The 18,085-nt window shown below is 35.1% G+C and overlaps 2 protein-coding genes and 1 pseudogene across 2 annotated transcripts; 2 read left to right on the plus strand and 1 right to left on the minus strand.

Moving 5' to 3' along the window:
* Nucleotides 1-400: 400 nt before the first annotated feature.
* LOC130744899 (uncharacterized) lies at nt 401-1,077 on the plus strand. Its single transcript, XM_057597059.1, has 3 exons — nt 401-655; nt 801-865; nt 954-1,077. The coding sequence occupies exons 1-3, from the start codon at nt 401-403 to the stop codon at nt 1,075-1,077; spliced, it is 444 nt and encodes a 147-aa protein (XP_057453042.1).
* A 1,909-nt stretch (nt 1,078-2,986) lies between these two features.
* LOC130746724 (universal stress protein PHOS32) lies at nt 2,987-8,313 on the minus strand. Its single transcript, XM_057599439.1, has 3 exons — nt 7,551-8,313; nt 3,793-3,839; nt 2,987-3,268 (listed from the first exon to the last, which is right to left on the minus strand). Exons 1-2 carry the CDS (start codon nt 8,251-8,253, stop codon nt 3,832-3,834), a joined length of 711 nt encoding a protein of 236 aa, XP_057455422.1. The 5' UTR covers nt 8,254-8,313; the 3' UTR covers nt 2,987-3,268; nt 3,793-3,831.
* Nucleotides 8,314-14,496: 6,183 nt separating this feature from the next.
* LOC130746725 (G-type lectin S-receptor-like serine/threonine-protein kinase At2g19130) lies at nt 14,497-17,456 on the plus strand (annotated as a pseudogene).
* Nucleotides 17,457-18,085: the final 629 nt, after the last annotated feature.

Consider the following 18,085-nt stretch of genomic DNA (forward strand, 5'->3'; position numbering starts at 1 on the left):
ATAGTAAATTTTTCATATCCGAAACTTTTGTTTAATTTGGAAAAAAAATTCATTCTTCCAAGAAAGAACAATCTTTGCACCAACACTTAAAAGTGTAAAGGAAATCAACAACTTTATGTTAGCTATGATTCTTAGTGAGGAAACAGAGTATTTGAGTTGTGATACTCCATGCAAGTCCGATGAAGATTCGGGTGTCAATGCGGAATGGTTTACATCTGAATTCTTAAATGATTACAAATGCTCCGGAATTCCAAACCATCAAATTAAACTAAAAGTCGGTGTCCCTATCATGCTCATTCGAAACATTGACCAAACTGCAGGGTTGTGTAATGACACTCGAATGATAGTCAACGCTTTGACTAAATATATAATTGTTGCTACTGTTCTAAACGGAAACACGATGGGAGAAACAGCCTTTATTCCAAGGATGAGCTTAACTCCATCTAATGCTGACATTCTATTCAAATTCCAGCGCAGACAATTCTCTGTTACTTTATGTTTTGCAATGACTATAAATAAAAGTCATGGACAATCTTCAACTCATGTTGGACTGTATTTGCCAAGGCCTGTCTTTACTCATGAGCAATTATATGTTGCACTATCAAGAGTTAAATCTAGAAAATGTTTGAAGATACTAGTCCTAGATGACCAAGGAGTAGTTTCTAACACTACCCGCAACGTTGTCTATCAAGAAGTCTTTGAAAATATTTGATATGTAAGTGCTGTTTTTTACTACAATTTTGTTGGGTTTATATTTTTTTAAATACTAAATCTGATATGTCTTTGTTTTAATTGTTTAGAGTATAAATAAATGTCAAGCAGCTTATTGGTCATCTAACTTGAAGGATAATATTGTTGCTATAAGGTTTGTTTTTAATTTTCAAATGATATATCAAGTTCATCTTTGTATTGCTTACTAATTGTTACTCTGATATCTACTTTTTCCGTTGTAGGTTATGTTGCTCAAATATTGAATTGGTAGCAAAATTCAACTTGAAGTCTGAAGTCATTATCACTGAACATAGACAACAAGTTCTATTAAGCAATCATGCTGTTGACATTTTTGTGAATTTTTAATTTGTTTGTTTTTACAACGCATTCCGTAAAAACTTGGATTTATAATATTGTTCATGTGTTGACATCGGTAGGTCATACAACGAATTTTATTTAACATTTTTAAGTTGGTCTATTCACATACATGTTTGAACCTATTCTCTATTATTTGATATTCTACAGATATATCTACACAATAAACTTAATCGTCGTGCAACGCACGGGTAAAAATGACTAGTATGCCAATATAATTATGTGTAAGCAAACATTGTTTCAAAATGGTTTTTATAAATGCCTATTTATTAACCACACTATATATGGACACCGTCTACATGCGATGAGTCTTGAGTCATAATTAATGAACAAATATATAGATTTTATAATCTTTTTCACGCAAAAACTGCCACAAAAAGTTTTTTATAATTAAGCACTAATGCACTATCACAAATTATTATTATTATTATTATTGAGATATGTATAATATTTCACCCTATTTTGAAAGATTTCTTCAGTCAAAAAGGTGAATCGGGTAAAGCGTTTATTGTTAACATCAATCTCAATAATACATGTTAACATAGTGGAGTGTAAAATGGTGAAGTTGAGCGTTGATCGAGTACAAGAAAACATCAACACAATCGTGTGTTGATTGAGAAAGTTTACCGCCCCCCCCCCCCCCCCCCCAATTGAAACATGGATGAAAGATGTCGTAGAAACAGCCATCATCATATCATTTCTTCCACTCGATCAAGTAGCAATACTAATGTTCATGAAAATAATTGTCCAGCTTATGCGGTGATATGATAAACTCATAAAAGAAAGCATTACATGGCACACCATACTATTCTAGATTAGACAGATGTTTGGAGTTCGAGTTTTAATGGGACAAATTTTATTTCTCGTGATGATTAATTATACTCGGTTCAAACATGATTGACTCAACATTTAATTAGAAGAAAAAAAAATTTCTAATATATATAATATGATTTGCCCCATTCTAGACGCCATCCGCATAATTGGACTGGTCTAAAGGAGGATGAGCATGAGCTAACATATGGGCCAATTGGTGTTCTTGAAAAAATAGTCAATAATTATCTCTTTCTCATTCAACCAGAGTTCTATATTTTAATTGCAAGTTGCAACTCTGTTCTTAAGACAGATGCTCCGTCCTCATAGCTCAAGGGGTAGGAGCTTGGGGACATATGGGTTGGGTAGGGGAGATTTAGTGTTCGATTCCTGGCGGGTGTAATTTATCTTTCTGATGTAAAAAAAAAGAAGACAAATGCTCCTTCTAATAATGTCCTCCCTACTTTACTTTTGTGAAACAAACGACTTAGATACTAATAGAAAATTGTAAGGTTTGTTTGGACTGCTTTTAATTTCAAGTTTTACAATTTTAATTTTTCAAAATAGATTTTGATTTCGAACTAATGATGGCATATTGTTATATTCAAAAAAAAAAAGGTTTCCAATGTTATAAATTTATGGGTCTTACTATTACTCTCAAGAACTTTCCTATTGCACAACAGGAGGTCAAGATCCTCTCAAAGCGTTAAACTTTGAAGTTTTCTCAAGTTAGCAGTAATAAACTACAAGACTACACTATACTTTTAAAAACAAATCAAACTTCAGAATTAAGGCCAACACAATAAGATCAGAGTCATAAGTTTATAAAGTAGATCAAACTTAACCTTGAAAACTCAATTGAATCTAACCTATTTTCATCGCTATATAGAGTTCACCAAAAACCTATTTCGATCCTTCACCAACTCATGAGACTTTCCCGCCAAACCAATGTTTCTTTGAAGTGTTAAACCAAAAACTCACCCGTAGTTCTCAGTTAGTATCATCAAATTTTCAATTATAGTATTTATGCAATACCCCAAACCTTTGTTTTCTTATAACATACTAAAACATGATGAACCATCACAACAAGTCTGGAATGTATTTTTTTTTGCCATCGACCATCGTCCAAGGTCATCCACTCATAATCCAACTTTCCTTCCGCATAAATCATACAAGAGTAGCATATGTATATTTACAAGACAAACATAAATATAAAGCATTCATTGTTTCTTGCAAACTTGTTCAAAACATACAAATTTTAACCAATAAATAACCGCTTTACAGTATAAGTCTGTCCAAATAAGAGGCTTCCCAATTTTATATTCTTCTCAATTTGACATAAGTCTAGAACTCTAGATGCTGTGACCAGTTTCTGAAAAAACAAAACAAAGGACCTGTAAATTTCAACGTATATGTCATGATATATAAAGCAGCTCAGAAGATAGTAATACTAATATACTCATCAATATGTGAAAGTTTTGTTTACGGAAAAATCTGGTAGTTGCTAGTGAAGAGAAACATCACCCCAGTTGGAAGAAGTTCTATAAAACCTTTTGGTTGTGGTTTTTAACATTCCAACCAAGTAAGTCCCTTGAAAAATAGTATAGAGGTAAGGACCTGGAATAACACTCCCAAATGTCCAAGTCCCCAATGGTAAAAGAGCACCAAAAGCAGTAACAGTAATCCATCACTGTCATTTGTATATGGATTCTCGATACAAACAGTAGAAAACACTTATATTTCAATTCATTACAAGACATGAATTTCCGTTATAAGTACTTTTAAGCCTTCCTAATGGAAATCACGACATATAGGGTTCTATCCAATAAGCCAATAATACATTTAAAAAGGAAAGATCAAATTGCTATTGAAAAACTGCAGATGTTATTACATCACCTGTAGTTAGTAGGATACTGATATTGCTCTATATTCTCATTAAGCATCTGTTCATACAACAAAAGTAAATAGGTTAAGAAAAAAGAAACCAATCAAACTGTAATAATATACAATTTTACAGCTTGTGTACTCTATTAATAGATGCACTATGCAATCATACATTGTTTTGGATATTCCATAATATGATGGCCTCTATGAACAAAAATAATTTCATATTCTTTTCATTTACAACTACAGAAAACATCCCTTTAACAGATAGCATGTCAATCCAGAGCTTAAAGAACAGCAAAAGAAAACTTTTAAGGATTCAACTTTTGGTTCGGTATTTCCTTCTAGCAACGTTTTTTATTCTTAGGTAACTTCAAATGGGAATCAACCTCAGCTCAGTTTAGTAACTTCAACCTCTTAAGTTCAAGAATTATGTTGTAGAGCTCATGTATAAAAGAATAAAAAAATCATAGTGTCGCGCAAGTATGTAAAAAAGAAAAAAAAAGATCAGTGTCACGCAAGTTATGGATATGATTTTAAACATAAATGCTTAAATGATAACAAGGATGAGAGTTGGATTGAGTCCAAGGTAGACAACAACAAAATAAATGACGTCTGGTAGCAATGTTCGTTTCGTGCAGAGCTGAATATATTAAGAGGAAAATATTATCATTTATGGTTGTTGGTCCTCACAATTCCACCATTAAGCATGTGTCAAACCATCAAATTTGAGTAAACTACATGCAAAACTCACATTCAAAAGTCCAATGATAACTAACTGGCAATTCTATCACACATCCAATGCAAATGCACGTGAGTTTGAATTTAGCATGAGAAAGAGATAACGGAATCAGTTTTCTGATGCATGAAAAAGGCTCAATTATTATTTATAATCTAAAAAGTAAGGGTACTGTTTGGGCCATTGTTGTCTGTTGATCAGTACTCTTCATGCTCATGAAGCATGAGTATCCTTCATGCTATTGAAGTACAATAATATGGATGCTTTTGTGGGACGCACATATCAGAGACGCACTAGAATAAGTTTCCAAAATTAATAAGAAAAAAAGATTGATTTCCTTTTTCTTGTTGTTTTATTCTGTTTCGGTAATAGGCTAATTATTTTTTAGAAGGAGATTTTTAGATCATGATTTCTTTGCTTATTAGATAAAATGTTAATATTTCTTTCCATATTAGCTAGGATCCTGTTTTTTTATTAATTTTCTGTATTACAGCCCTATAAAAAGGGATTCCAGAAGTCAATGAAACAACAATAAATTATTCTCTGTACAACTAGAAGGGGCTGTGCCAAGGATGAGTCTATTTTCTTGTTCAATATAGGTCGCAAGAAGGATTCCTCCGTGGCCAAACCCATGACAAGATTCTATGCTAAGGTCCATAACATGTAGGAACAGTAGTGATGTTATTATTTGATTTGGATCTTCAGTTTCTTGTTCTTCAAGGACTTTTATATATCTAGGTCCTAGGATTAGATCTATTCAAAGGGTTGGGATTAGTTTTAATCGCAGTATCTAAGCTATATATAAGGCATTTTGACGATCTCCACTGCTGCTAACAAAAAGCAAGACGTCTAGGCCCTAGGATCTCCTTTACCTATCCTTTTCCTCCTCTATTTTGCTCTTGTACCAAATCTTAACCCAACTGTGCATGCCCTTTTATCCCCATCATGTCCCCTTAGTTTTTCATGTTTTGAACAGAAAAATCCAATACAATTCACTAAAGAAAAATCATCAAACTAATGATTAAGAGCTAATTAGGTAATGTGCTAAAACTGAAAGAATTCTGAATCATTGATTATTGATTAATACTTAATTCAGAAGCACAATATTTATAGACTAGATTCCTAGAGGATTTCTAGTCAACTACTAACTTCAATACAATAAAATCTTATCTTATCCTAATCTATCATAGCAATATGAAACCTAACCCTAACAAACCTATCTCAAAAAGATATATCCTAATAGATATTTCTTAATAGACAACTCAACAATATGGACATAAGCACCACAGGCAAGACTTATCAGTTATCACAAAGACCCAAAGAAAGAAAAACTAAACAAGTAAGGAAGAATAGTATTTGGCGAGAAAGAGTAATTAGCCATTGCCCTGGAGGTTATTGGAAGATTAATCCATTAATCAAATCAGCCCTTGCATGAACAAAGCATTGGTTAACATTGACAGAGATAACCCATGGCACATTATGTGCCATAGGATTCAGGATCCACTTAATTGTGAAAAAACTTGACAATATCATAGGGCTGGTTAAAAGAAAGTTCAAAATAAACCAATGCCGAAGGGCTGGGTGTCACTCAATATTAATAAGAAAAAGATAATTCAAAAGGCCATTCAAAATCGCAAGTAAGGAAATAAAAGTGGTAGATGCTCCTGTTTTATGCTCCTTAGCAATAGGACTGAGGAGAAAAAGAGTCCAGGCAGCATCATTGTGCTGGTTAATGGTGGCAAGAAAAGTTGTAGTAGTGTTTCCAAATACTTGGCTCATCTGGGAATGTGATGCAGGGGCAATATGTCGGGTGGCAATGCTTAGTTAAGGTGGTTCTTCCATAGAAGATTGCAGCTAAGTGTGCTGGTTCCGAGTTGGGACTGGCTGTCGTGCTAGGTAATTGCTACGATGGTTTCACAGTGCTTGGTACCATATGACAGCAGTGAGGCTAGCGAATGTGCTGCATGTGGTGTGGGTTTGAATTTAATATATAGGCCATAGAAGCGCAACAGCAGTGGTGCCAACAAGTTGTGGGTACACAGTTGTGTTTTGATATGAATCTGAATTCTAGCAATGGACTACAATCGGGGATAAGAAGTGTTGGTGGTTTCAGCATCTTGCCTATGGAAGATAGTAATGTATAAAGAAGTGTAAGAAAGGTTTGTACACGATAGCTGATTGTGAAGTTCTTACTTTGCAGGTAAACCAGTAAACTTTGGGTTGTTAAGGAAGGTATAGAAAAGATCTGGCTTGGTCATGGGGTATTGGTTGTACAAGGCAAATAAAGAGAGTAAATAGTGACATGTGCATCCTAAATTGCAGTTTGTTAATGTAAGAAATGATTTATGTGACAAAGTAATCTTTTGTGGAGTTCAAGAGCAATCAATGCTCATCTTCTCTTCAGTCCTTGACAAGTCCCCACAGGTTAAGTGTATGTTCTGATTGCCGTTGAACTCAAGACTGATCCACATTGAGCTCGAAATGGCAAAACCTTACTTCACAGATCCACGTTAAACTCACATGGCAGATTCATGCTTCTCCGTTTGTACATACATGAAATCATTTTTGCTTTTGCATCAACGCAAAAACAGATATACGCGACTACAATCAATTAAGTGCTAATATAATCAATACTGAAATTTTATGGGGACCAAAGTAACTTTGTATTTAATGAAGAATTTTGTTTTTCTATGTCGATTGAAGAGGCCACAAACCAACATTATGCAAAATTAACTCATAATACCGTGAAAGTGATGGCATTCTTCTTCCACCTACTCACACAATTGTTCTCATTGCAAAATGCCAAACCCCAGCACACATAAAAAAACACAACAAAAAATACAAAGAAAACAACATGACCAAACCAAAAGTAATCATTTCACAAAAACCAAAACCAAGTAGCAATCCAGGTCAATTGAACAATGATGAAAAGTTAAAAACAAACTCATTAAGCAAACAATTATCATAATTATATCTTAAAAATATTAAACAATTATAGTGATTTTGCTAAACATAGGTTGAAGAGGCAAACCTTTCTGTTCATCCGAAGCATCATGGTACTCCTCGTGCTCTTCCTCAGGCACAGGGTGGAGTTCTACATGTTCCCCAACTCTAACACTGTCGTTTCCTCCATGAACCCCACCAGCATCATTCTCCTCAGGGTACCGCACAACCACAACAGGACACACACAATGGTGAACACAGTAATCACTGACACTCCCAAGCCTACCCTTAGCGGCTCTCTTGGAAGCACCAAACCCTCGGCTACCCATGATGACGGCGCTGAGCCCAAGCCTCTCCACCTCCAAGCAAAGCCGCTCCTTCATATCATGGTCCTTCACAATGTGAATCTTGAACGGGATTTGCTCCTCCACCAGTGGCTCCGCCAGGTCGCTCGCCTTCGTCGAGGTGAAGTTGTCGAAATCATCCTCTAGCTTCCGCCGCGACTCCTCCGAAGAGTCTCCGCCGTCGCCATCTTCGGCGTTGTGGTCGACGGCGCCCCAGTCGGCGCCGTAGAGGACGCTGGTGGGGCGGACGTGGAGGAGAATGACCTCGTCGCCGGGGCGGAGGTAGTTCTGGACGGCCCATCGGACGGCGTAGGCGCTCTCGTCGCTGAGATCAACGGCGATCGCGATCTTGCGGTGGGAACCGGAGGCGAGGGTGAAGGTGAACCGAGGGGAGAGTGTCGGAACCGGATGCTCCGGTTCGGACCGGACCGGTGGTTGCGGTTTCATGTCGTTTGTTGAAGTTCTGAAGTTGCTTCGTTCTTCTGTGTTTTGAAGAGTCAAGCATTGATTAGTTATTTAAAAAGGTTACTTCATCCGTTTTGGATTACGTTCTTGTTTCTTTGTCAACTGCTAATTGCTTGATTAGATAACGGATTACTCCCTCCGGTCCTATTTATAAGTATGAAAGAGAAGAAAAATCTTGGTCCTTTTTATAAGAACCAAATGAAAGTTTGAGCTATATTAATTAATTTTTTCCAATGATGCCCTTATTAATTCTAACTTGTAAAATGTGTCTCATTAATTATTCTCTTTCTTTTCCACTTTCCAACACTAATAACAAAGGGTAATTTTGGAAGTTCATTTTAATTTAAGACAAATTTAATGCATTTTATCTAGTTTAACTACATTTCTTAAACTATGTGAATTCTTTTTTTGTTGCTTATAAATAGGACCGGAGGGAGTACTTAATTTATTCATTCAAAAAATACTAGTGTTTTTTACCAGCGCGTTGTACGGAAAATATGTCTATTGTATTAGATACTTTAATTAATACTTTAATTATTAAAAATATATTAAACAACGAATGAAATAGAAAAGTCAGAATTGATGAGTAAAGTGGACATAAACACTTCTCTTCTAAGCCCGATTGAGACCAAGATGAACTCGTTTCACATTCTTCGTAAATATGAAGACGATAACACAAATCATAAATATAAGGAATTATCAACATATTAAACTTAAAAAAAATTAATGTGATAGTAGTACAAATCAGGATTGTGTAAGATATATCATAAAGTATAACATTATTGTGTTTATTCCAACTAAGTAGGGATGACAATGGGTAAGTACTATAGTTCCATCTTCATACCCGCGTTTTTAAAAATTACATGTACCTGTCTCCATACTCACGTGGGTAGCAACTCGAAGCTCTCCACCTTTAGACAATTCAGTGTCATTACACGAAGCTATCAATCTTTGCCAAAATCTAAATCTATGGATGACAATGGGTCTCAAAATCATAGGGTACCCGCAAAAAATACTCACTATGGGTAGGGTAAAAAATCGCTAAATGGGTATGAGATTGAGTATAGATAATTACCCGCAAAAAATAGCGAGTATGGGTGCGGGTATGGACACTATAGTACTCAACCGGCTCATATCCGCACACATATGTTATTATTATTATTATTTGGGAATATATTAACAAATTAACTTAAGCTATAGCTTTCAAACTCACTCTTTTAAAAAAAAAGTTTGGGATGTATTAATTAATACTCTAAAAATAAATAATAAATAAATAAAGATAAAATTAAGAAATAAACCACCTAAATCCTAATCAAATCTAAAATTTAAAAATGCATTTTTTTTACTCTAAAAATAAATCAAAAATAAATTAAGATAAAATCAAGAAATAAATCCTAATCAAATTTAAAATTTTAAAATGTATTTTTTTTATGAGAATGACACGTGTTATTTTTTTTTCCAATTAGTGAATATTTTGCACCCTAAAAGATTTTCTTTTCCTCAATCCTTTTGCTTTTGATTAAGAAGAGAAAAACAAGAATCCTTGAAGCATATGACATCTTACAATTAGTTGAAGAACAAAATCAATTCATAAAGAAGATTGAAACAGAAACCCAAAATGAAGTCTTGAATAACAAAATACCCCCCTTCACCAATTTGAAAGGACTGTGGTGAAAGAATTGTATTTAGTGTATTTGTGAATCTTGGGGTGGAACCCTTGTGAAACAAAAAATCAAAGGCACATTTCAGTCAAGAGAAACAAAAAATGGTGTATTGCCCTATATGTGTCCAACAAATTATCTATATATGTGAGGAAAAAACAAAATAATTCTCCCACCCAAAATAATTGTGTTTACTTCACCAATAAACTTATACTAACAATCAATTTAAATTGAACTTAAGGAAATATATAGAACAAAGTAAGATAAATCACCCAATTGGCATACTAAAACATAAGTATATGCAAAACTAATGAGTTTGAGGAAAACATGAACCAACTTTAAGAATGGGCTAAACATATTCATGAAGATTAAATGTGAGCTCTTCATATGCTTTCATCAATTTGACTGACATGTGCATCATTAAAAAAAAATTTAGTCGAGTAAAATACACTCCCCTCCCTTGAGGTTTGTCAAAATGACACTCAGCCTCATTCTTAACCAAAATCTACACTCCACCCCACTCAATCTAACAAGTTAACTACATGTTAAAAGATGCTAACAGAATATTCTCTTTAATTCCAAACTAATAAATTTAAATATTTAAATAATAATAAAATTTAAAAATTCCGTTTATTATTTTTTATTTCAAGAAGTTTAAGATATTTACAATTAAATATTTTCACAATGTTGTATAGGAATATCAATAATATTTAAGTTTACAAATATAAATTTAGACTAAACAAATACTTCTATTTTTCTTTTAACTTATTTTCATGATTAATTGTACTAACAAAATTTTATGATTAATTAGATGATATTTATTCCAATGAAAAGCCCAAAAACAAATTTATGATTGTTCTAGTCACCTTCTCAATTAGCTACATAGATTGGTTTCACTTGCAACATGCAATATTATCTTAGCAAATAAAATGCGAAATGCAACAAATAACAGATGATTATTACGTGAGGTGCTTGGTCTACTAGAATAACTGAATGAGGTATAGTTTCATATCTCAAAAAAATGGATTTAAATTCTTAGTAATCTCAATCACATGATGTTGTATGTCCTCCAATGATAGCTCAAGTGGTAAGAGCTTGTGGATATATGAGTTGGGTATGGGCAGTTGCAATTTATCTTTTCAATGTACCAATATAAAATTAAAATATAATTCATATATCTTGAAATTATATAATCCAAGATGAATTTTATGAAGAAAAAAGTCATATAATATTATAAATTATATTGTGAGAATATTTGTAGCTTTCCTCAACATATAATATAATACAGTAAATAGTTTCAAATAGATTATTATAAAAATATTAATCGTAAATTTCTTAAACTTTTTTAAATAAAAATAATAATAAAAGATTTTTTTATTATTTGAAAATTTAAATCTATTAGTTTGGAATTAAAGAGAATATTCCGTGAACATTTTTTAAGATGTAGTTAACTGGTAGAGTAGGTGGGGTGGAGTGTAGATTTTAATTAAGAATGAGGCTGAGTGTCATATTGGCAAACCTCAAGGGAGGGAAGTGTATTTTACTCAATTTAGTAAGTTGTGCATCATTCACATACAGTGCAAATAATATGCTTATACACACAGCTCAAACATGATGAATAAAAACGGGCAAAATTTGAGAAATGAATATAAATTCAGGCTATCCTAAATTTCGTAAATTTCTATAAATTATACCAAAATCTGGTTTAGAATGGCTTCACATGCATGGATCTCTACAAACTATACTAAAATCTGGTTTAAAAAAATACAAAAGCGGAAGAAGAACAATAGAAAAAACATTACATCATAATCAAAACATTACGTCTTCAACAATGATTCGTTAAAGGGTCTATGCAAAAATTTGCAAACTTTTGGATCAAAACACACAAAATATGTGAAATTTAAGAATGCAGGATTGAATTATGAACAAAGGATAAACTGAAATGACACAAACAATCAATCACAACATGATAAACTCTTCTTCACGTAACATCATCTTACGGCATACCTCTGTCCTGATCGCGACATGTGGCAGAGGTAGAAATAGCAGCTATCAAATCTCTGCCTGTCCATGGTAGCTTTGTGGACCTTCAACCCCAAATCAACTCATTTTTCTTAGAATTAGCATTAAATAAATAATAAGATAAATTAAGATAAAATCAAGAAATAAACAACCTAAATCTTAATCAAATCTAAACTTTAAAAAGGTACTAAATGATAAGTGCCAATTTTACGTAGTTTTCCATTGTTATTAAGGCACTTATCTATGTGATTTATGGAAATTATCTTGCAAATTGACCCCATTTTGATTAGAATTTATAGAAATGAGAGTTTTGATTTAGAAGATGTTTTATATATGATTCCAATCTCAATTGTTGGTGTAGGAAGGTGATTAGGAAGAAATACAAGAGTTGATAGAGAAGTTGATAGTTTTGAAGGCTTCTGTCAAAAAGGCGCTCAGCACCCTTGAAGAGCGCTCAGCACCATTGCCACAGAAGAGGAAAATGGAAGTTCTGTCAAAAGGGCGCCCAGCACACTTTAAAGGCGCTCAGCACCTTTTCAATAGATAGGGTAATCTGTGCAAAATGCGCTTAGCACATGAAAAGTGCGCTCAACATGATTAGGGTGGTGGCAAAACCCATCAGTGAAGGAATCAGGGTTCTGAGCGCCCAGAAAACATGCTTAGCACCCTGTACACGGATTTTATATAAAAAGACCAAAATCCCATCAGAAAGAAGAACTTCTTGGATCATAACTGAAACCCACAACTTAGGGAAAGATAGAACTCGAAGGATAGTATCAAGGGAGGTATAGGAGACTTGGGAGAAGGCTTTGGAGCCGATTTCATCGTCGGGGAACCGTCACGTATTCGGTTTTTCATCGTTCTTCTTCTCTTTTATGATTGTAAAGCTATCCATGGAAATGGATAGCTAATTTCTCATTTGTTGGGATTAGAACTAGTTGTTTTGATTCTCGTGTGATCTATTTGATTTCCTTTCATGCAAATTTCATGTTTCTATGCTAAAGAATCAATGGCTTTCTCTTTTGCTTCATGCTACATCTTAGGTTTGATCCCCTTGGGTATTTTGATTGATTCAAACTTGTGTAGGGAACTCACACGTTCTTGAGTCTGAACTAGAGTTAATCATATGTTTCTTTTCCATGATTCAATGATTTTTACCTTGTGCTTCATGCTTGTTTTGGATTGATCACCTAGAACATGAATTTAGATTTAATAGGATGGTGGGAACTAACTATTTAAATCTGAATTAGGTAAAATCATCTAATGATTCTAAGGTCTAGGGATAGGGTTAGATCATTAGTCTATTCAAACATCTATGCTTAATGCTACTCATTATTGTTAATCGATCAAGGGATTGAAGGTTAATATAGGGAGTTGATAATCTTCTACACCGGGGGACTGGGTAGTAAGATAAGAAATGGTGGGAGGAATCAATTGCATAGAACGATATTTGTATGTGAATCAATAGAATACATAGAGGTCAAACAACGAAACTCTAATCCCAACAAAACTATCGAGATGAAGCTCTCCTAAAAGAGTTTGGAAGCAAAGAGAAAGCCCCTAGGAGGTGCAATTCTAAAACAATTCAGAGGAGGATGAAATAGGGAGATTTGGTCCCATAGAGACGAATCAGAGTCCACTCATCTAATAAGCCCTCTCCAAGCTAGGAAATGTCGTTTCGAGTGAAGGAAGAAATTGGTAACAAGGCTTATCCATTGGAAGAAATATTAGACAGGGAGGTTCTCTGATCATAATCATAGAACGCAAGCCATTTTAGATTGAGTCTCTAACTTATACACCATAATTCAAAATGGTCCTTATAAAAAAATTGCATAGTTTTTAGTCCCTAAAAATTTGTTTGATTGAAATTAGTATTTACAATGTTATAAAACATTTTTGAAATATTTTTTACTCGGTCACAAGGCGACGTGACAATCCTAGTAAGATATAAATGTTCACATGTAAATTTAAACCCAACTTTAGTCTTTCAAAATTATCTTTCATCATATATAGTCTTTCTATTTTCCTATTTTCTTTCTCTTCCTCCTCCTACCCATCCTCATTCTCTCACTATTTTTTCGAGCGAATCATCGCACTCAAACATTCTCCCTCATCTCCTCCTCCATCATTTAACTCACATTTATAGGCCCCGTTTGAGAGAGCTTATTTGAGCTTATATGATAGTATAAACGCTTGTGCAAGTGTTTAAGAGAACTTATGTAAACAGCTTATGACCTACCATAAACTGTTTTGAGCTTATTTTCATAAGCTATTTAAAATAACTTATGAAAAAGAATTTATGTTTATATACAGCTTATTTTTAATTTATTTTAGTAAATTTTTTAAAATAGCTTATGAGACATAAGCGCTTATGGTGGCTTATGACCATAAATGCTTAATTAAACTGTTTTTCCAAAGGTAATAATACTAATTTTGTCCGATATAATTTTGCCAAAACCAATTCTACAAAGGCTAGTCCAAACACATAATATGTATTAAGCAAAGCTTTCTTGCTTGTATAAAAAAAAGTATTAAGCTTTCTCAATGTGACGGTCACAAGAAGCTTCCACCTCATGCATGATACATGATTGATGATACAGAGCGAGCTAGAGAATACAAACCAGAAAACCACAATAGTCAGCACGAAAATTCCAAACACGACCATAGACCTCTTCTTACATACATTCACCGTATTAAATCAAACTCCAAGCACTACAAAACTTTGACTTTCTCACACGAACTGTCTCAGCAGAAACTGCCCCTGATGAATCAATGGTGGTTCTGCAGGCTTTCTCTTCTCATCCTTCTCTTCTCTCTATCACACCCTCCTCCTTGCCTCGCAGCTCTAACCACCATCTCCGGCAACCAAACTCTCTCCGGCGACCAAACTCTCGTCTCTGAAGGTGGAACCTTTGAACTGGGTTTCTTTAACAGTTCCTCCAACTTCTACATAGGCATGTGGTACAAAAAGGTCTCTCAGCAAACATTTGTTTGGGTAGCCAACAGAGACAACCCCATCTCTGATAAAAACACTGCCATGTTAAGAATTTATCGTGGTAATCTTGTTTTATTTGATGGCTCTGCAAATCAAGTTTGGTCAACAAACATAACCAACAACTCAGGTAATTCTGTTGTGGCTGTTCTTCTAGATTCTGGGAACCTTATTTTAAGAGACAGGATTGACGCACCAGAATCAGAGACTCCTGTGTGGCAGAGTTTTGATCATCCAACAGATACATTTCTTCCAGGTGGCAAAATCAAGCTCGACAACAAAACGAAAAAGCCTCAGTATCTGACTTCATGGAAGAATACAGAGGACCCTGCAACGGGTTTGTTCTCTGTGGGGATGGATCCTAAAGGGACTAATTCTTATTTGATTCAATGGAACAAGTCTGAAGAGTATTGGACTAGTGGCCCTTGGAATGGAAGAATTTTCAGCTTGATTCCTGAGATGAGGACTAATTATATCTACAATTACTCTTTTGTTTCGAATGAGAATGAGAGTTACTTCACATACTCATTGTATAACACTTCCATTATATCACGATGTGTGATGGATGTTTCCGGGCAGATTAAGATGCTAACATGGTTGGAGAGTACTCAGGATTGGAACTTGTTTTGGTCACAGCCAAGAAGACAGTGTGATGTTTATGCTTTTTGTGGGGCATTTGGGAGCTGCAATGAAAATTCAATGCCATCCTGTAGCTGTTTGACTGGTTTTGAGCCAAAATCAGTGGTTGATTGGAATCTGGAGGATCATTCAGCTGGGTGTCAGAGGAAAGCCAAGTTGCAATGTGATGATTCTAATCCTGTCATGGGGGACACGGTTGGGTTCCTTGCAGTCCCCAACATGGCATTGCCTGAACAGGGAAAAATGTAGCGGAGTGTGAATTAACCTGCTTGAACGACTGCTCCTGCAATGCTTATGCATATGACAGTAATGGGTGTTCAATTTGGATTGGAGATCTTCTGAATATGCAACAGCTCTCTTCAGATGATAGTAGAGGAGAAACATTGTATGTCAAACTCGCGTTATCCGAGTTTGATGATGGTAAAAGCAATAAGGGGGTGATTATTGGTGTTGTTGTGGGCGTGGTTGTGGGGATAGTGGTTTTACTGGTTCTTATTATGTTTGTCATGATTAGGAGAAGGAGGAGAATGACTGGAAATGGAGAACCTGTGGAGGGTTCATTGGTGGCGTTTGGGTATACAGATTTGCAAAATGCTACTAAGAATTTCTCTGAGAAATTGGGAGGGGGAGGGTTTGGTTCTGTTTTCAAAGGAACATTAGCTGATTCCAGTGTTGTAGCAGTGAAGAAGCTAGAAAGTATTAGCCAAGGAGAGAAGAAGTTTCGATCAGAAGTGAGCACAGTTGGGACAGTACATCATGTTAATCTTGTTCGGCTTCGCGGGTTCTGCTCAGAAGGTGCCAAAAAGCTTCTGGTTTATGATTACATGCCAAATGGCTCCTTGGATGTTCACCTGTTCCAGAACCAGAACTCTAAGGTGTTGGATTGGAAAGTGAGGTACCAAATTGCCCTGGGAACTGCAAGGGGATTAACTTACCTCCATGAGAAGTGCAGAGATTGTATCATTCACTGTGATGTGAAGCCTGAAAACATTCTCTTAGATGCTGATTTTTGTCCGAAAGTTGCGGATTTTGGGCTTGCAAAGCTAGTTGGAAGAGAGTTCAGCAGGGTTCTCACAACAATGAGAGGAACTAGAGGCTATCTTGCCCCAGAGTGGACTTCTGGGGTGGCTGTCACGGCAAAAGCTGATGTGTACAGCTATGGAATAATGCTTTTTGAGTTTGTATAAGGTAGGAGGAACTCTGACCCATCTAAAGATGGCCAAGTTAAGGTCTTCCCTGCCTTAGCTGCAAGTGTGGTTATCCAAAGTGGAAGTGTTCTTAGTCTCTTGGACCCTAGGTTGGAGGGAAATGCTGACATTGAAGAGGTTACTAGAGTGATAACAGTTGCATCTTGGTGTGTCCAAGACAGTGAATCTTTCAGACCAAGCATGGGTCAAGTGGTTAAAATTCTTGAGGGGATTTTGGACGTGAACCTGCCCCCACTTCCAAGAACTTGGTAGGTTAGGAGAAATATCTCAGATACCTCCTCTCAGGTCGAAAGTAACATCTCATCAGCAAGTAACAAGTCCATGGAAGAAAATTAAAATTTGGACAAGTTTATTAGTCTCTCTTGTTAGGTGTTACTGATAGAAAATATTATGCCATCTTTTAGTTCTCACGAATGTTATAGTGATATATGGTTTTATCATGAGATGATCTTACACAATAATGCTGTTGGAGTACATAATTGCCTAAATGGTAACAAGGATGGGAATTGGACTGAGTCCACCACAGACAACTACAAAATAAATGACGTCTGATGGTAGCAAAGTTTGAGTTGTAGAGCTCAATATGTTAATATCATCATTGTTGGTTGTTGGTCTTCAGTTTCTTGCTATTCAAGTAATTTTATATATCTAGGATTAGTTCTATTCAAAGGGTTGGGATTTATTTTAATCACGGCATCTATGCTATATCTAAGGCTTTCCACTGCTGTTAACAAGAAAGCCTGATGTCTTGGCCCTAGGATCTCCTTTACCTAACCTGTTCCTCCTCTATTTTGCGTTTGTGCCAAATCTTAACCCAACTGTGCAGTCCCTTTTTTCCTCATAATGTCCCCTTAGTTTTTCATGTTTTGAACAACAAAATCTAAACGATTCACTCCAGAAAAATCATCAAACTAGTAATAATTAAGATCTAATTAGGTAATATGGACATAAGCACCACAAGCAAGACTTGTCACAAAAAGTAAACAAGTTTGGAAGGTTAGTATTTGGCGAGAAAGAGTAATTACTAATTAGCCATTTTGATCATTAAAATATTTTTGTTAATTGGTTCTATTAATCCTTGAAAGATGGAAACTTCCCTTGAGGTTATTGAAAGATTACTCCATTAATAAAATCAATCCTGGCATGAACAAGCATTGGTTAACATTGTCAGAGCTAATCCATAGCACATTAGGTGCCATATAGGGCTGGTTGAATAAATCAATAATCATACTAGAACCAATGCCAAAGGGCTGGGTGTCACTCTGTATTAATAAGAAAAGATAATTCAAAGG

This window comes from Lotus japonicus, chromosome 3 (assembly GCF_012489685.1).
Source record: "Lotus japonicus ecotype B-129 chromosome 3, LjGifu_v1.2".
Taxonomy (NCBI): domain Eukaryota; kingdom Viridiplantae; phylum Streptophyta; class Magnoliopsida; order Fabales; family Fabaceae; genus Lotus; species Lotus japonicus.